At 40.0% G+C, this 21,963-nt stretch overlaps 1 protein-coding gene across 7 annotated transcripts in view; it reads right to left on the bottom strand.

Annotated features, from left to right (window-relative positions):
• The window catches only part of agrn (agrin), a 242,049-nt gene that overhangs the window by 34,276 nt on the left and 185,810 nt on the right, over nucleotides 1–21,963 (bottom strand). For all 7 annotated transcript variants that reach the window (XM_081386438.1, XM_081386442.1, XM_081386436.1 and 4 more), the window contains 10 exons: nucleotides 21,342–21,506; nucleotides 20,477–20,620; nucleotides 18,486–18,610; nucleotides 17,443–17,548; nucleotides 10,432–10,785; nucleotides 8,522–8,647; nucleotides 5,809–5,936; nucleotides 2,634–2,748; nucleotides 994–1,113; nucleotides 417–755 (listed from right to left, as the gene is read on the bottom strand). In XM_081386438.1, coding sequence (XP_081242564.1) covers nucleotides 417–755; nucleotides 994–1,113; nucleotides 2,634–2,748; nucleotides 5,809–5,936; nucleotides 8,522–8,647; nucleotides 10,432–10,785; nucleotides 17,443–17,548; nucleotides 18,486–18,610; nucleotides 20,477–20,620; nucleotides 21,342–21,506 — 1,722 coding nt within the window. The remainder of the gene's footprint in view (nucleotides 1–416; nucleotides 756–993; nucleotides 1,114–2,633; nucleotides 2,749–5,808; nucleotides 5,937–8,521; nucleotides 8,648–10,431; nucleotides 10,786–17,442; nucleotides 17,549–18,485; nucleotides 18,611–20,476; nucleotides 20,621–21,341; nucleotides 21,507–21,963) is intronic.

Here is a 21,963-nt window from a genome sequence, read left to right as displayed (position 1 = left end):
TATTTAATTAAATTATTAAATAAAAATATAAATTACATAATATATATATATATATATATATATATATATAATTGTAAAGTATTCATGGTAGTATTTGTTGTATAATTGTTTTATTTAAAAAAAATAAACATCTTTTTGCAGCATTTTAACAAGAATAACCACTGAAAAAACTGGGGAAAAAGGAAATTAAACCGTCAACATATAGCAGTAATGAGATGTATAGGAATACATTTACAGAAGAAATGTGTTTAATTTTCATGAAAATAACATAATGCAAATAATAAAAAATATATATTTTTGTTTAATTATGGAAAGATGCATTTGTGTTTTTTTTTTAACCAATTTGTTGACCAATGTGGCCATTCAGTTGTCCTTGCGATGTACACATTTTTTCTAGTTTTTGTACTTCTCCTCACCTTTCTCGCACACAGCTCCTCCTCTTCCTGCGGGACAGATGCAGGTGAAGTCATCGTTCTCCTCCTCGCAGGTTCCGCCGTGACGGCAGGGCTGAGAGTCGCACGGCCTGTTGGCGTGGGTCACCGGTTTGTTCGGTAAGACTGTGATTTTGGGGGCCTGGGATGGAGTGGTGGTGGCTGGTGCTGCTGTGGTGGTCCTGCGGCTGGTGAAGGGCCGTCTGGTGGTGGTCGGGCGGAGAGTGGTAAAAGCAGAAGTGGGAGACAGCGTGGTGGTGGTGGGAGTTGTGACAGACGCCACGGTGGTTGTCGTGGTGGTGAAGAAAGGAACAGTTGAAAGACCTAAAAAATGGAGAGAAGGAAAAATAGGTCAATAGGCCTAGTCAGGGTAGACATATTTAATTCTTCACAAATTAAACCGAGGCTGTGAGACATTCAGTCTGAAGTTCAATAAGCAGGTTCTTTTTGAGTCCTGCGGGCACTCGTGGTTATCAAATGCCAGCTCGAAGAGCAATCTCGCTCAACAAAAGTCAGCAACAGAAAAAGAGAAAGGACGAAAAAGCAATTTCAAGCGGGTTACCATAGTTGGTGATGCGAATGTTCTCTTCCTCAGGTTTCTTCACAACAATACCAGTGTCTTTAGATGCCTTGAGCTGTTTGAGAAGGGCTCCCTCAATATCCTCCACGCTGAACCTTGTGTCTGTAGAACGAGAACACAACATTAAACATATTGCACAGACCCTCCATCCTCACACTTGACATAACATACTGCAAATATATACAGAAAAGTCTGCGTGTAATAGGCCCTTGGGAGAAGCAGTTCTTGATCCACCATGCATTTCAGGGACGTTGGGATGAAACACTCTAATAACGCTTCCACAGATGGCCCTGTTACTGGCCACCACAGACCGCCTTTATGACAGGCGCTTGTGCTAGAATTGTGCTCTTGTGCCGTTGAAGGGGACCAATAAAAAGAGAATAGCGAAAGAGATTTTTATCAGCTGGTGCGATGCTCGGAGGGTCTTAAAAGCATGAGAAGAGATGGAGACCGTAATAAGCTTTTTCAGAAACCCTAGCTGATAAATTACCTCTCTAAAAAGGCCATGCTCTCTGAACGCTTCCGCTGCCAGAAAAGACGAGAGCAGTATCTTTAGGGATTATTTTACTTAACTTATATGCCTTATTCTGCTGTTGGACTATTATTTTCTTCAAACATACAAGGGAGTTTTTATGTGCTTTTCATTTCTTGCCGTAGGCATGTTTATAAAGGAGCGCAGACTGAGGGAATTTTGATGTGAAGGGAGGGTATAAGCCGGACTTTGTGCTTTGTGTGCTAGAGCTGCTTCAGAAATAAATTAGAAGCAGCTTAAAAAAAGAAAATAAATAAAAACAGGATAATGAAAGACAGAGCGACTGGGTAAGACAGATAATAATGAACATCAAGGGGCAAATTCTCTAAGTGCAGTATTTTAGCGCAAAAAGCACACTAAGCACATGCAATCTCATTTAATTCAGATAAATGCACTGAAATATTAAAATTAGGCTAAAAAAAGTAATATCATTTAAAAAAAAAAAGTATTTACTTAATTAAATGTTGCACTATTATCATTCCAAGAAAGTTGGCAGCAAACGCAATTTTATTTAAGAAAGATGTTTATTTTTTATTGATCATGGCAACTGTTAATGCAAATGGTGATAAAATGATGGAGAAAATTTTAACTATAGCTGGGAACTATAACTATAAGCTATAACTGGGAATACGTCAAGATGTGCACTGTAGTCAAGTGCAGTTTCTACATTTTAAAGAGCCTGGATAGTGAAGTGATGCTGTACAGTCGCAGCATATCATGCTAGACATACTCTAACAGTTGAGCAACAGAAACTCCAGTCTATAAGTGTTACTGGTCCTACTCACTCCGCTATGAGCGGAATCTGAACCAGCTCAACAGGCATGGGAGACAGGCATGCTAATGGCTGTGAGTTTTCTGCACAGTTCCTACTAATTGGCCTCTATTACACTTACTCTCCTATACCTCGCTCCCATCCAGGTCACGGCACCAATGTAACTGGACCTACTCACTCTGAGCAGGATTCAAACCAGTGTAAACCAGCATGGGATACGGGTGTGCAAACAAGGATGCTAAACACAACAGCCCCTAGCATCAGTTGCTAGTGTGAGTTTACTTAAATCTTTAAGAACAACCTTTGGTGTAACTTTACCTGGGTCAAAGTGAGCCTCGACAAAGGCTATTATGGAGTTGCTGGGGGCCAGATTCTTCACACGGACACTCTGGAAGTCTTTCTGGACATCTGACTTGTGGAACAACTCATTCAGCTAGAGAAATAAAAAGCAGAGAGAAAGTAAGAGAGAGAAAAACAAAGAACTAAATGCCCCAAGTGCAGTGTGTGAAACTGGTAATAAGCTCGATATGCTGATCTAGTTCTAGTTAACACCAAATTCCTTCACAAGATGAAAAAAGTGTGTCAGCGGAAAAACTCCAGTGAACCCCATCGGGTCTCGGTGCACAAATTGACATTTAACTACAGCGCAGGAGTAATTATATGAACATGTTTCGAAGTCAGCAGTAAATGTCAGGTTACAACACTGCCCGTTTAGAATCGGCTCAGTTTCCACCTGGGTACACATACTGTAGGAGAGTTCTGTCACTGATTTGGTGCAACGTGAGAGGAGCTTCGATTTTAATACTCATTAATATTAGTCACGAAGAAGACCATTTCTCTGAAACCAAATTCACCTTGGTGCACCTAATTGATCAAAACTAGAGCAAATGAGAAGTGGTTTACAATTAGGATGCACTCAATCGACTCACAAAACCTCTTTGTGCTTCTAGTGCTTTCTGACGTGTGTGCACATTTTGTTAGAGTGTCTCAGCAGGAGGCCCGTCGAGAACCCCATTCAAGTCACCCAAGGGCCTTGCATTTTCCTTCTTCACTCATTTCATTCACAGCTGCACTTGAATTCGGAAAAGCACAGAGTTGTCGCAGACAAAATGGCTTTTGCCTCTAGGCCGACCCTCAGTGAGTTCATTGGGAACCATGCTGGGCAAGAAAAGAGAGGAGCCGCTCCCTCCCTTCCTTCAAGCCTCACCGGAGAGACCCTCAACAAAACCAGGCTGCCCGGCAAAGCCGGATGGACACACTGACCCATAAACTGGCTGCTCTATCCTCTGAATTTGTGGACAGGGTTGAAATCAAGTAAAGGGAAAGGCAGGGTGGAGATATAAAGGCATGAATAAGAGGAGGTGCTCTGTTGAACCTGGGGGCATCACGCACAGAGGAGAAGCGGGAGTAGGATACGCTCAAAGCCAATGAATCCATTTCAATTGCTGGCTCGGTGCTGCCTGTGGCCCCATTTGAGATTTGGACTTCACAGAACGAGAGAGTGAAGTATGGGGGATTAGCTTTCTGTGTCAGGTGGAACGCTCATAGAGAAAGGCTGATTACATCCTCCCTTAGTCCCTGTCGGAAATCTCGCTCACAGCACTAGCTAACATTAGAGTGATAAGTGGAACTCATTATCGTACTGCCCTTCATTCCCAGACACGCCCAAAATGGGTTAACAAGCCGGGAACAAATCTTCGGCTTCTTCAGCAGTTGCCAGCAGGTAGTGTGCAGTGTCAGCTAAAGAGTACAACAAAAACTCAGGGAAGGAGGCTAGGTTTTCAGGATGTCAAAAGTATTGGAATGTTGAGGCCAAGATACCAGCCAGTGATGATATCGTTAACTAAAACTATTATTAATCGTTTTTGGTCATTAAAATCAAGCTGAAATACCATAATATATAAATATTAGATGAACAACTTAAACATGTTAACTTGGTAACTTACTGAAATAAATAGTGTTAAATAAACTGAAATAAATAATAAGAAACTAAAATAAATATAGATTTTTTAAATTGATTTTGGACAGTCTTCTGAGGCAGCGTAACGGTTAAATTATCTACAACAAAATAAATCAAGCCTAGGAGATAACCAAGCGAATATTTATCTACTATAATAGTAATTCCTCACTAGAAATAACATCAAGAGTGAAAAACGGTGGTCAAAAATGTGCATTTGCACAGAAACTGAACGCCATCTGCAACTTTCAGATGCCATATTAATTTTTTTGCTCAAATGTCACGAAATTGAACGCACAAGATTGTGAGATATCAAAGGCAGCGGAGGAAACATCTGTGTCTTCAAAAATCATTCTGATGAAGGTATCTCAGGAGACAGCAAGTGAAGCTAACATAGGATTCCGACATGCCTTCCTGCCTTGGAACGCATCCTCCAAAAGCAGCAGTTTACAGCTTTGGAACGCAGCCTAGTAAGCCTGAAGACCTTGATTAGCTTGTTCAGGTTTATTAGATTAGGATTGGAGCTAAATTCTGCAGGAAAGTGGATCTTGAGGACCAGAGATAAGAAACCCTGATCTACAGTATATTGTCTATATTATACTATATTGTCTTTTTTGTTCTATTTTTGTTTTTTTTTTGTTCCCCTATTCCTGCTGTGTATATAACATAAATATTTCAAATAAATCATTAAAAAAAATTATGAGAAAAAAAGAGGTCATTTTGGCAAAGTATTAACAAAATTAAACAAAATTAACAAGAAAAAAAAAAAAACCTCACTGAATTCAGTTTGAAGCAATGTTTAATTGAGAAGAACTCGAAAACTACATGCCATTGTTTTAATTTCCTTTGTTTATATTTAAACTAATAGTTCACTGTGTAAATGAACACATACTGTACCTGTAGCACATTAGTTTTTCAAGTATAGTGAAGTATTTCATTAGTATTGGTATGGGCTACTGAAATGTTCGTATGGCGACTACCACTAGGCTATATTTAACCTCTGGACAGTTTTGCGCTTGATGCTATATTGGGATTTGTGCTGTCTGATCACAAACTTTAAGATCAAGTGTCTGTATTTTTTTGTTAAGCTAATGCACTGCTTTTCTAGAGACTGTCAGAACACCAGACATGTTTTTTCAAAAGACGCATTCAACCTGTTCCACTGGATAATTCCACCAATTATCACAATTGATTCAGCATAGATTCCCAAGGGGTCAACCTCAAGAGAAAAGAGACTGGATGGAGAAATAAAAGGTAGATACAAACAAGAAAAGAACCTGTGATAAACAAGAAACTAATCTTCAATCAAGTTTCAGTTACACTGCTACTTTTTATGGAAAAAACTGTTACATGAAAAGCTACAATAATGTGAAAACAGCTGAGCTACTGCCACACTACTGAGAAATGTAGCAACACTAATGTGGCATAAACTTATGTTGTTTTGTATGTTTTTTTGTTTGTTTAAAAAAAATGAAACTTCTTTTCAAAGCTGAACTGAAAATGAACTCAAGCATAAGTCTGAGCTGCACCACTCACAGCGCTCTCGATGCTCCGGGCCGTTTCACCGAACAGCTCTGACTTGGGGTCCTCCATCTCAGGCGTGTAGAAGACCTCCTGACCCTCTACCTTATCCAGGTGCAGGAAGCCACTGAAACGCATGGTGGCTGTGGGACAAGGCAGGGAAGCACATATGGTTACATAAAAGATGCTTCAATGAAACGCACAGTTCCAGTCCACTCTCAGCTACACACACTTGTGGTTGGTGCAATGCCAGTCTGTAAGTTAGTGATGGAGCCTTTGTGGGGTTAGTCGTGGGGTTCATCGAGTGGGGAAAGAGAGGTTTGTTTGCAGTGGAGGCGGAGGTATAGAAAAGTATGTGAGAGTATGGACGACAGGTACAGGGAGAAGGGTTTAGAAGGGAGGATGGACTGGAGTTTACCAGACCGAGACTCTTCCCAAAAGCTGGCATGGAGGACTGAGTGGAGAGAGATCGGTTAGACAGCAACACTTACATACATGGCACAATATATCACAAATATTATGTTAAAAGACACTTTCATAAGCCCCGACTGGGGTCGGGGTCATCATTAAACATTCCTTTAAGGTTATTGCTGACCTTTCTCATTGACACTAATAAGCGGAAAGAGTGAGAGAGGATCAGAGGCCCGGTTTTACAAGACGGAGGGAAATAAATAATGAATAAACGACTGAAGGAGAGCAGTGAGCGGGCATGGTGCAGGGTTCTGTGCAGCATGTAATCAGCTGAACAAATTGCCCAAATCAATCATGCCGGCCAGGCTCCAGCTTGGCTGGGATCGGGATAAGCACTTGTATGATTATCGTGAAAGATAGCCGTAATTGTCTTCTAATCCCAGGAACGGGTGACTGACAGAAGCTGGTTAAAACGGCATGATAAGGGTCTTTTTGCACAGACACACATCACTTCGTATCTGATGGGACTTTCAAAAAGGAGCAAATGGGGGAGATTTGAATGTGAAGAGAGATGGAGGGAAACTGCCATCGGATTCTAAATCGGAAACATCTGAGGACAGGAATTTCCCACGGAGCGCAAAGACATGTGGAGAAATCAGCCTTTAGATGTGGATTTAAATTAAAGTCCTAAATTCCCCACCACAATATGGCTATGGACCATCATTTCTAGCATGTACTCATCATGTCTAGCACGTGTGCTTATCTTTGGTTACAAAGCGTCCAGATGGCTTACTATTGCACAATGGGCTATATAATTTTAATTTACACTAGATATGCAAATTCATTCTTTACTAACATTTGAACTTTTATGCAGAGGGGTGGGGTAGAGGCATCTAAGCCCCATAATTTAAATCACTGGCTTGGAATTGCTCCATACAAGACCACAGATAACTATAACATTAGCATGATTCTAGTAGAAAAAGAATTTAGTATAATTTAAGTACTGGAAAACTAGATTGATTTATTTCAACATGATGTAATCAATTAGAACTTAATTGTTTTCACTAGGGAGGCGTTATTCCCCTCATAACATCAGTAAGCAAACCTCTCTAACATCGCGTTCAGGCTGCAGGGAGTAGACTGAACTGTTTCTGTTCTCAGCTTTCAGTGAAACACCTTGATATGAAGGGGAGTTCTCCTTCACTTAGTGCTTGAGAAACATGGGGAGAGCTCGAGCTGACAGCAGAGACTGAACGCAATGGACATTAGTGCCCTCGCTCCTGGCCGCTGTGACACATCGCCAATAAACGGTGGGGAGTTAGGAGACCCAGCTGATGGATATGAGAAGAGACGTGAGCACTTGACCTAGTGTTCCCATACAGAGAACACAAAACATCTGCCTGCTTCTGGCTGCCTGTCGTGTATTGATTAGTCTCTATTGTGTGTAATTTCTGCTCTTATAAAACAGATGGGGCTGGTGCGAGAAAAAGGTTTGCTGGTATATTGACGCATCTGGTCTGATGCCAGTCAGAATACATTTTGTAGAATTGGTTTATCCATTTGCTACGGCTACAGACACAGAACCTGCTCCCCTGCATCTGGCATACTCAGGGTCCAAAATTAACCGTTTATATACACTACTGTTCAAAAGTTTTTGGTTAGAATGATTTTTTTCTTAAGAAAGTAAATAATACTTTTATTCAGTTAGGACACATTCAATTGATCAAAAATTACTTTTAAATTTTACAAAATATTTCTATTTCAAATAAATGCTGTTCTTTTGAAGTTTATATTCATCAAAGAATAAAGCAGCACAACTGTTTTCAACATTGATAATAATAATAGCATATTACAATTAATTTCTGAAGGATCATGTGACACTGAATTCAGCATAAGGAATAGGAATTGCCATAATAGGAATAACATTTTTAAATATATTAAAGTAGAAACCTTTTAATATTATTTTCCAATGTTACATTTTCAGTGGCTGATCCTTCATATATACAAACAATTGAATTTCAACCATGTAATATATCAATTCCTGGTGAGTAACGGTAAGTGCTAACTTTGGACCCTGGGCACACAAAATCAACATCCATATGAAACGTCTGAGATAATATATGCTCAGAAAATGTAGTTTCCCCTGCCATTACCAACTCCTCCTCCTCACCATCCTCTCAGTCTTTCAGGATAAAAAGAATATCGCTGTTGGTGGCTTAGTAATAGAGATGGTGACACAGTTAAAAAACGAACACATGCTATTATCTATAGTATAAAATAGGTGACACTTGGTAGAGAGTGATTGACGGGAACTTACAGGGGCAGTTTGTGCCCTCAGAGCTGATGGCAGCTGTCTTCCCATCGGGACAGCAGCCGAAAGGTGTGTTGTCACAGGAGGATCGCTCCTCGGCTGTGGGAAGAGTGGTAGTTGCTACTGTTGTACCTGAAGAGAGAGATGAAGACGTCACACAAGCAGGATTTCTAGAATTTGATTGTACTAGTTTAAATTGATATCTCTATGTTTGTATGATTGCAAAAACAATTAACATGTCAAGTTGTGGAGAAGGAAAATTATGGTGTAAATAATTACAGAGGCAGACGGCTCTATGTTTGACTCTTTGATTTGCAGTAAACAATCTGTGAGTAGGTGCAAAAATGACTTTTATATCTCTCTTGATGTATTCCTACTTTTTAGATGCTCATTATGAAGACACTAACAATAGCTTGTTAAAATTGTCTTCGCTATGGAGCCAGCCTCACACTTACAAGTATATATACTGAAGATTAGGACTGTGGGTTAATGCCTCCTGCTTGCCAAACATGCCATAAAGCTGTCAGATGTTCAAGGGCTCTGTGAGTATGAGAGAGGCAGCATGTGAACGAGATAGTGAGTGGTGGAAAATGACTTTTGGCATGGAGCTGAAAAGCATCCCTGGATGTTGTTTCATTGCATCTGTAGGCAAATTTATGAGCCGCTGCCCCCGAGATGCACGCTGGCCACCACACTGCTTCAGCCTTACAGGCTATTGGTTCACTGGGAGGTAGAAAGTCATCAGAAAGTCTCAAGAGATGCCTCCCACTCCGATGTCAGACAGACTTCATGTGTCCTGCGTCAAAGTGCGCTCCGGTCCAACAGTGACAAGAGAATAAATCTGAGGCCCTGCTGCTCTCTCTTATACTAGTTCAGGCAGTTAAACAGAGAGTGTGTAGAGCTAGCATTAACTGAATAAAAATAGCTGGTCTACCTTATGTACTATGGTGGTGAAGGGCACAAAAACAAGCGAAGGGATTGATGAATTTGTCACTTGTATGTCAACCAAGACACTATAATTAAAAGCGAATCTAGTTGAGAACAAAATTGAAGTTTAGTGGCTTTTGGAGCCCATTACTGTTAGTTTTTTATGCTAGCGTGCTGAATTGCTGACCAAATGAACAGATTCACATTTAGAAATAGGATAAAAATGATGACTTCTAAACGGGTGTTTATAAATTTTGGTCTAAAAATGCTCTTTAGAATTACAACTTCCCTTATGGTATTGCAAATTCCCCTAACTCTAGCTATTTGCTAATGCAGCTTAGGATTATTTGAGTATTTGACTGTGATAACATCATTACCTTTGTAATGTGTTGGGGCGCCAATGTACAATCTGAGTCCTGAGGCAAAACCAGTTGAAAACCACTAAACTAACAGCCATTGTCTATTTAAAATGGCAGAGCCCTTCCATCTGTCCCACCACCAACTGTTTCAATAGCAAAAAAACTTGAATAATAATAATTAAAAAGTCAAATAATTTCATGGGGTCTTTAAATATACAATCTATGTGCTTCAGTTCGGTTTCTGACCAATACAGACAATACAAGAACAGTTCAGAGAAAAAGGAACAGGCATTGCATCGACTGCAGCCCAAATGACCTTTAGAAGAGGCTTACTTATAAGGTTAGTGCACGTTAAAATCTGAAGTCAGACATTTTGGTGAATTATTCACCTAAGTGATTCCAAATGAAATTGCTCACTTAGCAGTTGGATGTCAGGTGTCAAAACCTCTCAAATAATGGCTGCTGAGATAATGGGCAATGTTAAATTGATATGCCATTACAATTCGAGAAGAGGTCATCTCACACACAAGGTCAGTTCATACAAAGGAGAATTTCATCATCTCTTGTCATCTGTTTTTGACATTTATGCCTAAACCTCTTATGACTGAAAGATTATGGTGAATGCATTACCAAGTGGCTCTTCTCCGCTCTCCTCCATTCCGCTCACCATCTCGTCGTCCCCACTGGGCTCTCCACTGCCCGACTCCTCAAAGTAAGGGCTGGAGTCCTCGGGTGGGGATGAGGTGCGGGGTGGTTTGTAGGGTGTGGTGGGGCGGTGGGTGGTGAAAGAGCTGAAGGACTTTTCTGTCTCGACCACCCTCGGTGGAGGCAGTGCCTGCACCACGAAGCTGTCCGGATCCTTAAGAATGGTTGTGGTGGTGGTGTGGCCATGGCGCTGTTTGGTGATCTTGACGTGAGCGGTGGGAGGGGTGGTGCGGTGGGTGGTTGGGAAGGGGGTGGGTTTGGCCGTCAGCTCAATGGATTCTGGGAGAAAGCAGGAATGGAATGATGGGTAAGCATAGATGGAAATGTTTCTGTAAGCCTTCTTTCTCACCTTTGAATTCTACCTACACCCTCCCACCCATTCCTCTTTGCTATTAAAACAACAACAAAAAAAGCTTCAGCATGGTCTCAGCAGGGGATCCTTTTTCGGAGCAATACTTTGTATGTCTCACAGATTCATATCAAAATTAGATGCATGGAAACACCAGGAATAAACTCACTCCTGCCTACAAAAAGCATCATGTTTCAATCACATCACTTAAGCTTCATTACACCCCAACACCAGAACAACTGCAAGGAGCCTCTTTTGTAGTCAGACAACAAGGACTTAGCCTTAAAGGATTATTTCACCCAAAAACGAACATTTTGTCATTTACTCGCACCTCATGTTGTTCCAAACCTGTATGACTTTCTTTCTTTTGTAGAACAAAAAAGGAGATTTTGAATTAATATCCTTATTGCTATTTTCCATGCAATTACAATGACTACAGCTTTCAAGCTTCAAAAATGGCACAAAAGCACCATAAAATAGTCTAAATGACTAATATATTCCTAGTCAGTGAAATCTGGATTAGTCACAAACGAAAAAATCAGAACGGTTCTGTAAATTGAATCAACCAAATTATAGAAAAGATCTGAAAAAATTCTACTATTATAAACTAATGAGGAGAGTTAGAGTAGACTGGCAAGATTGTCAGTGAATAATGACTCATAAATAGTTCACCCAAAACTAAAACTATGTCATCATTTACTCACCCTTCATCATTTGGAACAGGTTGTTCCAAACCTGTAAAAAAATGATCTGTGGAAACTGTTATCACCGAGACATTGCTCAAACTATCCTCCTTTATGTTCCACAGAAGAAAGAAAGTCATACAGTTTTGCAACAACATTAGGGTAAGTAAGTTTCAACACACAAACTATTATATGGCCGTGATATTCTGCAAACCTTAGAGAACCTTCATTCGTGGGTGCACTATCCCTTTAAATTACCCACAAAACTAATGAACTGCACATGTAAAAGAACCGGGTTGCTGCACTGCATCTTTTTGATGTGATTCTTTGAGGTTTTTAAAAACTAGGTTTTCTGCAAGCTCAAACCGATCATTACACAGACTCTTGACCAGAAGTGTTTATATACTGCTGGGTTTGAGACTGCAGAATACGGTTGATCTGCGAGAGAGTGTGCTTGTGCGTGTGAGAGAGTGCCTGTAGATATGAATTATATATACATATTCAGATGTTGCCCTCCTGTAGGGAAGCTTTAATCACAGACAGCCAGAGCCTCTAGTGATGAATGATTGATATAAATAGGGCAGAAAAGCAGGGTTTAGCTGCAGCTTCAAAGGAAGCCCTCACTTCATGAAGGCATCCGTCGACCGTCCAACCACTGCAGCCTTGTCAACACGCTCGCAAATCTCTCCACTGCAGCAGCTGAGCTCAAACTTAAAGACATTACCAATGCAAGTGCCTTCATCAAAGATGCGTATTTAAAGATTGCGAAGACAATAATAACTGTGGTGTGGACGAATCGCGACAGATTTTGCTACTATAGGGACCGAGGGATCCACGCACCCAATCATCCGTGGCTTTGTGCTCAACTTTAACGGATCCCTCGTGTACAGGCTAACCGTGCTTGGAAACACGCTAGCACAGCCTCTTAATTACATGCTAATCATCTCACATTTGAACAGCGAGTAGCTGACGAGGTGTGAAATACGATTCCTTACAGAAATACTAGTTCTATCAGACCGGCTGTCACAGCCTGGGTGAAAGGGAGCGAGTGTGTAGATACACTAGCTTTGTGCGGGAGAGCACCGATGCTATCGCCGTTTGTCACGGCATCCGTTTTCTTATTTCAACTCGGCTGCACCTGTCAGTCAGGAGCTCAGCGTAGCGTTAGCTCAGAGAGATCAGGGGTGTGGGATTTGAGTCGCCCGCCCCAACTTTGGGTTTTGTGACACAAATACGTATACTGAAAGAGCAACTGCCAACAGGAGCAGTCAGCTCGCCTTAATCAAGTTTAACGCTCCGTTTGGTTTTCAGAGAGGCAGGGTGAACAATTAGGAGACGCAAAAATCATTGTCATCTTCAGTTGGCATAGCCGTATACTTACTCTTGAAAGGCTGTTATTAAGATGGCTTTCTGTCTTTTCATACAACGTGTGTTCTGGGCGGAAATTGAAAGAGGCAAAGAGAGAAGAGAGAAAGAGGGTAAAGGTAAAACAAGTTAAGCTCTATCAACAATGTATATAATGCCATCAAATACCACAGTAAATAATTTTGACTCATCCTTCAGTTAGTAAAAACAAGTATAACTCTTGTCTTGTCTATAACCTGACTATGATTCCAGCCTCAAGTCTGTCCACACTGACAGCAGAAATATCACGCGACACAACGCAACGACCAATCAATACATTGTTAAACTACTGTATGTAGAGCAGATTTTCCAACCAATGAGATTTTACGAGGGGTGGGGCTACCCAGTACTATGTCCCTGAATTAGAAGCCAAGCCATCTACAAAAATATCAAATCGCAGTGGCTAATTAGCACAAAAACTCAAGATTTACATGTTACTTGAAGCAGTTAAAGCAGTGTTTTTTCAACTATTCACAACAATATTGGATAGCCACATGATATTTCCAGTTGTTCATGATTTACTGGATAAAAATGAAGGGCAAGGGTTTTTAGATTTTTTTTTTTCACTCAATTTCTTCCTGATTAAATATTGTAGTTTGGCAGAACTGTAAAAACTAGACTATCCACCTTATTCCTGACGATCTTACTGCGTTTTGAATTATGGGTGGCACTTCCGGTTTGGGGAACTTCTATTAAAAAAGACTGAAACGAATCATTTCAAATCATAAGGTTGCCCTACAAATAAAGCTTATCCGTCAGTTTGACTCAATGAACTATCAGTTTTCTTTCATGTTTTATTTAAGAATAACATGAGAATAACGTAACACTTGGTTTTTTAATGTGACGTTATAACGAGAATATCTATGGCAAGAGCTCTTTTTAGTCGCTGAATTTATTTACTCATAATTATTTTCTTTTTTCCTTTTGCATTCCGCTGTAAAAGTATGAAAAAGGACAACATATACTGCACATTTGTGGTCTGTTCTCCCGATTTAATTTACGATATATGCCATTAATAATTCACTGGAATGCACAAAGAATCTCTCTTTTTTTCACCCCAAATCCTCACATCTCTTTCCAGGTTTGTTTTCACAGGTAAATTAGTGCGTCCATATGGCTAATCTTTCACTGATTGTTTACAGCTTAACGGAAGTTACACCATAATATGCGCAAAGCGTCATGGGGCGTACGAATAATGTGGATACAATTGTATTAATTTACATGACTTTTTCAAGCCTTGAAATCACACTTTTAAAATCATATCCATCTAGGTTTTTCTTTAAAGAAGGAACCCTGGAAAAAAAAGTTGTTGAGGGGGTGCAATAATAGTGTTTAAAAAACAAATAAATCATTTAAAAATAATTTTAAGTCTTCTTGAGGCCCCCTAGTGGCTCTTGGCCTACCACAGGTGTCCAAGGTAAATCACAGTAATTTACACTAATGCTCATGTCATCTTTTTATTAAAACAGATCAATTCTTACATACAAAATGTGAGTTTAAACGTCCTTATAGTAGTGTTACTACTGTCGTAGTAGGCGGATAAACTCCAGGTTATACAACATAATTCCTGTGGGAGGATTTTTTACAATGTAAACAGTACCTTGCAGGGTTTACCGCCTTAACATGGTAATGAGAAAAGTTGAGAAATTGGATGTAACTTTACCCAGACAAGGTTAGTAAGCAATTTTATCTCGGCAGACCTTTGAATAGGTGTATTTTAATGTCAGTCTTGTTGTAAAGCCTTGCCCCATGGATTTCCATGTTTAGTTTATTTTTACACACTGAGGGATGATTTAAATTCTTTTCTGTGGTATGACACAAAGATAAACTGGTTTTGAACCTGGAAAATGTTGTTTAGAACAAAAACGATAACCAAAACTAACATCTCCGCCGAGAGCCGCCCGTCCCATATGCTAATGTGTAGGCTGCCAATTTGCAGCAAGTGTACAGGTGATGACAACATATGTGAGTGCAGGGAACTGCCAAGACTTGGACTCTTGATGAGCCAAAAGTTTCTCAGCCATTCCAGACCCTGAACGCCCTGCGTCATGTACCAAGATGTGCCACTGATTGCCTCATCTGCTGCCTGCTATGGCAACATTAGGAGTAACTCACTCCGTGTGGCGTTTCATAGCACCGTTTGTCATCAAGAAGAGTTGATGATGGGTGAGCGTCAAGAGATCAGCGGGAGAAATATAGAGAGAAAGGCAGGCTTTCGGCTAATTCACATCCAGTCACACGTGAAATGAGCTTGTGATCTAACCCCTCCACCTCAGGGCTGCCGAGCAGTCTGCAGCCCGGGCCTGTTTTACCCCACAAGTCGGAGAAGAAATGATTAAATAGCGCTGCTGTTGCCAGTACCGCCCTAGGCTGGTGAAGATCCAACCTAAGCCCGCTCTTTACTTCCTCCCAGATCCCTGAATACACCCAAAATAGCAGCTGGATTCTTGTTGTACAGACAGGTAACGCCAAAAACAGACAGAGAGGTGCTCTGGTTAATGACTACATTGATGGTCCAATCGTGATCTCTAAACATCAGTTAGTTGTGGGTTGTGTCATAACCAGGCCCAGATTTAATCTGCCAAATGTGAGCTGATAGCATAATCAAATAACTATTCAGTCAACCTCAATTGCTGTTGAACAAGAACTGATTAGATGGTGAAAATTAGAGGTTGATATGTTTTTTTGAATGAATATTATAATGATAAAATTTTTATCATTTGTTATCATTAGCCAATAAATTTGCAAAAATTAAAATTCAAATGACAATGCAAAGTGCATAGATTTGTAAACTTTGAATTTGTAAAATTTGTAAGCTTTTGTAAAATTAATATTTTTATTAAAAATAATACAATTCAAACTATAGTAAATCGGTACAAAAAAAATTGCCGTATATTGCCTCATCAAAATGGCCAAATATGAATTAGCTTGGCTGATTTATTGGTCTATAACTAGTGACAAATAAGTGTTACATGCCAGAATTTAGATTTTTTCTAAAACAATCTCTAAACAAAATAGCTATAGCTATTTGGAGAATTAATTAATATTACCAAATAGCCTGAATAACCTTAGTGACATTAGCAGAAAAGGAAGGACATTTCAGAGGTTGAGTAATTTCAAATTTTTTCCCCTCTGAAATAACATGCACTAATGAATTATTCACAATAACAACAATGCGCAGTACAAAAGGGGGTTGAAAATGATTTTATGTTGAAGGCCAGGAATGAACGATGTTCTGAAATTTTGAGTTGACAGAGAACCCATATGGACCTGGTTATAGTTATGAAAAACAATGGAACATATAGTCGTGTTAGATCAAGCTGCAAACAGAATCTCTTATGTGGCATTAACAGGTCTGACAGAGTGGCTGCATGGGCTGCTGTTGAAAATGTCTCGCACCTGTCATTGGCCCTGATCCAAGAAACGGCAGCTGGCAGTGTCCACCATGAGCCATGCCCATCTCGGAGCAGCTCTCTGCGGAGGAACGCCTTCTGACATGAGCTGGCATAGTGCTTCTTACATACAGCTGACATTAAAGTCTTAACCTTGGCCTTCTACCAGGTCCCTGTGCCCACGCATGTACAGAGCAACCGATCAACGATTTAAGAGAGAAAGGGAGAGATGCTTTACTCTTTACACAGCTTGCTCTACCCAAAGCAGGCCTCCCGACAGCATCAGCAGCCGGATTGCAGGTGCTTCGCTCAGACTGTTCAGTTAACTCCCCCTAATCCACACAGGGGTGATGCAAATCAAACAGCTCAAATGTCACCCAGTTCCAGGGGATTCAAAGACTCCAGCCTAAAGCCAAGCAGCATGGCTCTATCTGCAGGGGAGCATCTGTCAGGCAGCTTTCCTGTTCCCTTGAACATCTACCATCCACATCAAACCCCCCCATACCCACCCTACACATCTGCACACTTAGTGACCTTTCAACCTATGGGCCATGCAGTTTTTCCCAGCAAACCCTGCAAAACTTCGTTTCCTTAATCAGAATTATTTTTCTCTTTATTTCCAGTTAAAGCATCTAAACATCCTTAAAACAAGATTTTAAAGCAATATTGTGTAATATGTCTTTTTTCAGAGAATATTTAATGAATTTTATTTAATTGTTATTGTTTTTTTTTACTTTGTTCTTATTGCCTCACAGAATTGTGTTAAAAATGCAAAAAAATATATAATATTCTGACTAAATTTAGAAATACAATTCAATAAAATAAAAATATATCACAAATACAAAAATGCATTCCCTGAAAACATTTTGTTAAGTATTTTATGTTAAGTGTTTGTCTTGGTTTATGGATATTTATATATTCTACTGGAAAAAAGACCATGACAATGATTAAAGGAATTTTTTTTTTCTCAGCAAAAGGAATCATGAGGTCTTTAACTGACTCTGTCAGCCATTGACCTTCTTAAATTATCATTCATACTTTCTTTGACGTCTGTATGCAATAATGCAAAAAATGGACCTCAAAACTGAGTACAAGAGGCTTTTCTCACCTTTGCACTGGCCTAAATGCTGCACAGTGATCTCCGTATCTTGTCGGCACGCAATGGTCCTCAGCTGGCACCGGTCTGCATAGGTGACTCCATCAGAACCACATACCTGGCCACAAACATGTTTATGTCCATTATTAGGGAAGAAATCTTCATTGTAGAGTTTAAAGGTCCCGTTCTATGCCCCTTTTCACAAGATGTAAAATAAGTCTCTGATGTCCCCAGAGTGTGTATGTGAAGTTTGAGCTCAAAATACCCAACAGATCATTTTTTACAGCATGTTTAAATTAACATTTTTTGGGGCTCAGAAAAACGAGCTGTTTCAGTGTGTGCCCTTTAAATGCAAATGAGGTGCTGCTGGACGACCCAGGGGGCGGAGCTTCATGAGCTCGCGCTCAGTCTGTCAGGAAAAATTCATCTCACGGAATGATGATAATATCAGAAACTCTCAGTAACGGCGTTCATTTCGAGTCGGACAATAATGCCTACAGAGTCAGAGTGCTGTATAGAGATGAAACAGGTATGGTTTAGTAGTTTAATTACGGTTATTATAACGTATTTGTCATCTGCTTGTAGGCTATGTATCCATTATTTATTAATAGCCTACAAGTCCGCTGTCTGAATGATGATCAAACATGTACTGATGAGTTTAATAAAGTTTATTGTACATCACACAAAAGATGAAGCGTCAGTTTTACTTCAGAAAATCACCGTAAGAGCTGAGTAAACACAGTAGCCTAAGTTATAAGAAGTGCGCAAGTAGCCAGTAGAGTTGAGGAAGCATTCCTGTGGGCGGAGGTTAGTCAAGAAACGGTTCTAGTGACATCATTAAAGCAGGATGTAGAGGGGTGTAGTCCAATCGAGCCGTTTTTTGTAGTCAACTTCTGTTAAATAAAATATCTCGCTTGGCATTGAACTTTGAGCTTTATAATTTTACAGATATTATTTATGCTGTAACAGCAACATTACACACTAACTAATGTTTGAAACATGGAATCGCATGCAACGGGACCTTTAAGGTGGATCTGTGACCTATGCAACCTCACCTTGGTCTTATTCTTCTCGTCACAATCTGGAGGCGGGCACTCGCAGTGAGCCTGTCCGTTCACCTCCACACATGATGCCCCAAAGTGGCACACAAGCTTATCACAGGACTTGGGTGCCTCAGGTCCTGTGGAATAGTTTGGCCTCTGGTTAACATATATATAACATATATTTACCTAACATATAACATAACCTATATTTAATACTAAAACTAAAAGGATTTTTTTTTTTTACTTTTAAGGGTAGAAAAACCAAACTGGGTTTTTACGCAGTCCAGCATCCCAAAACACAATATATGCAGGACATATTAGTGTGGGCTTCGTGTTAATTCAATTCTGATACGAACCCTACAACCTCCACCACAGAAATTCATCAGAAAGTCGGACTTGCATCAGTAGGAGAGTTGGGACCTTCCCTGCCACAGAAGTCTACTCTTTACTCTGACATCAGAGCGCTGGGCTGCACTGCCTGGCCTGCAGCATTGACTGGATTCCTCTTCTGCACTTTCATGTGGCAGCTTTTATCTGGCAGGAACGCTGCATGAGCACTGCTATGCTGGGATTGTTGAGTTCATTAAGCCCTTCACTTCCTGTCAATAGCTGACGGTGACTCCAAATTACTCACCAAGCCAACACAGGGGGTCACATCAGGATAGCATTTCACTGTCAACCCTGTTGCGCATTTGAAGATTCAACTTTGGACCGATTTTAACTTTCCATCGATTTAATCTGGTTATAGCATATAGTCGAATGTAGGACAAATGAAAACATATAGTTTTACAGTCATTTGCTAATTATTCCAGAATATTTAGTATTAAGTGGAGCATTATTTGGAAATTAATCATTTTTACTTTTTTTTATGTGATAGTGTAGCCTCAGCTGTAGATACTAAAATAACTATTCAAATATAATAAAATATACAGTGCTATGCATACGTTTAGACACCCATGCTAAAGTTGACTAAAAAGAGGAATAAAAAATCATTTTTTGGAAATTGAACTTAATGCCTTAATTAAAAAAACTTGGAAAAATCCAACCTTTAAGGACACCAATTTTCTTTGTGAATGAATAATGTATCGTAAATAAATAAATGTTCTTCCTTAAAATACAGGGTGCATAAGTTTGGACACCCCTATGTTAAATTCCCATAGAGGCAGGCAGATTTTTATTTTTACAGGCCAGTAACTTCATGGAGCCAGGATACTATGCATCCTGATAAAGTTCCCTTGGCCTTTGGAATTAAAATAGCCCCACATCATCACATAGCCTTCACCATACCTAGATACTGGCATGGAGCACTTTCCATAAGATCATCTCTCAATGCAAATCAAACCAGCTATTAGGCTTACTGAAATAAAACCATATAATATACATAGCACTGTATATTATATACTATTAGATCTACAAATGATTAAAATACAATTATTTAATGTTATGGCCATTAACCAATAAATGCTCAATATTATAATTCTATAATATAATATTGTGTCATATTTTGAAATAGATATTTATTTTCAGATTCGCTAAATATTATGGTTTTGATAATTAGCTAAATATTGTATTATCATGGTAAAGGTAATCTAAATGTGAAAAAAAAAGAGAAACTGGGCATGTAATCTTCCAAAATTGCCTTATGTAAAGTATATATATTTAACGAATATATAATAATAATAATAATAATAATAATAAAGCACCAATTTAGTACGATAATCAATTTGGTACAGATATTTTGTTAATACCTCAGATGGAACCCACGTCCCATTGAGAACTTTCCACAATGCCATGGTTCCAACATGACACTGAAAGCCTTTTTTTGCCAGAGCTCCTTTAGGCTATGAATTAAGCAGCGCTGCCATTTTTGTTATTTCTACTTGTACCCGACATTGTGAAAAACAGCTCTAATTATAATTCCTAAAATCATAACCTAGCTGCATCTGAAGTGCAATCGTGGAGAGATTATCTGAGGTTTGTGCTAATTAAAATCCCGGCGTTACCTTTGTCACAGCCGTTGGCTCCCATCTTGCTGCCGTCGGGGCACACGTTGCATTTCATGCCCTTAACTCCGGGCTTACATGAGCACAGCCCTGACATCTGCTCACAGTCGTCACGAACCGAGCCCACTCCATCACAGTTACACGCTGAGAGAGAGAGAGAGAGAGAGAGAGAGAGAGAGACAGAGAGAGAGACAGAGAGACAGAGAGAGAGAGAGAGAGAGAGAGAGAGAGAGAGAGAGAGAGAGAGAGAGAGAGGGCTGTCAGCCTTATCTGCTTGAACAGTTTTGATTAGATTCCGTGTCTCTTTCTCTTCAATTTCACTCTGACAAAAACATCCACACATCCACCAAATGCATGCAGGCAATCTGAAGCTGCTCCAATCTGTGACCCCACAACTACAGCAAAGCGCTCGCTCTGTGTCAATGACCGCAGTCTGGTGGAGTTCAAAGCAGGGTCAAGAAACCCTGGGGTGAGAGCGAACGTGGCTACAGAATGTGCTAATGCTCCGAGGACCCCTGGGACAGAGCACAAACTGTTTCAGTCATCCTTGTTTTTCTATCCTCGGCTTTGTAAGCGCTGTACAAACACACATAAACGTGCGTCAGAGCATTATTGGTCTGTAGGCAGAACTTATAGGTCAAGCCACGTTGCACTCTCATACGGTTCCCATTACCCGCGGTGGCTCGGAGGCTTAACTCGAAATGCTTGTTTTGACAGAAAGCACATTTGAGGCCAGAAGGATACCGCACGTTAAACGAGTAGGTTGTCACTTCGGATTTTGGATTAGAAAGGAACATTTAGCACATTTAACAGAAAATGCCCTGAAAGCAAATCTCCAGGAACGGGAGAAGAGAGGGGCGCTTACGTGTGCAGCCGCTCATGTTCTCTGTAACGATGCCTCGGAAGTTCCAGAATCCAGGCTCGCAGCGGTCGCACTTGAGTCCCCCAACGCCGGGTTTACAGGAACACTGGCCGGTGGAGGGGTCACAGGTGCCTCCGTATGAGCCGTAATGATTACACTGACACACACCTAAAGAAGAAGAAGTGCTTTTTAGAGGTACACAATCTATACACAACATAATACAAAAGTACTTGGTTGGAATTGAGCAGAATAACTAATATTGGTGCATCCCAAGCCCTCCCAAACTTTAAAAGTAAAAGTCTGTCCACTCACTTTTTGGATAAAGAAACAATTATTTTTGAATCTTTATTATAAAGAATATTATCCTTATAATTTAAAAGACTTTCATTTTGATTGGCCATACTGTGAAGAAAAAAATTGCTAGCTAGCCATATAAAATGTCAGCATCAACCGGTTGCATTGGCAGTGGATAAAACGAACAAACACTCAATTTCTAATATAGCTACAGTATAGTGCACACTCGTTTGCTGCAGCAACTGTTGAACAAATGTTACATCATATAATTAATATTCATGAGCCTATAACATGCCCTTTCCCAACTTTATATCACTCCTACGCTGCATCG

This window comes from Scardinius erythrophthalmus (genome assembly GCF_964197995.2).
Source record: "Scardinius erythrophthalmus genome assembly, chromosome: 15".
NCBI lineage: Eukaryota > Metazoa > Chordata > Actinopteri > Cypriniformes > Leuciscidae > Scardinius > Scardinius erythrophthalmus.
This window is presented reverse-complemented; position numbering and strand designations above follow the sequence as displayed.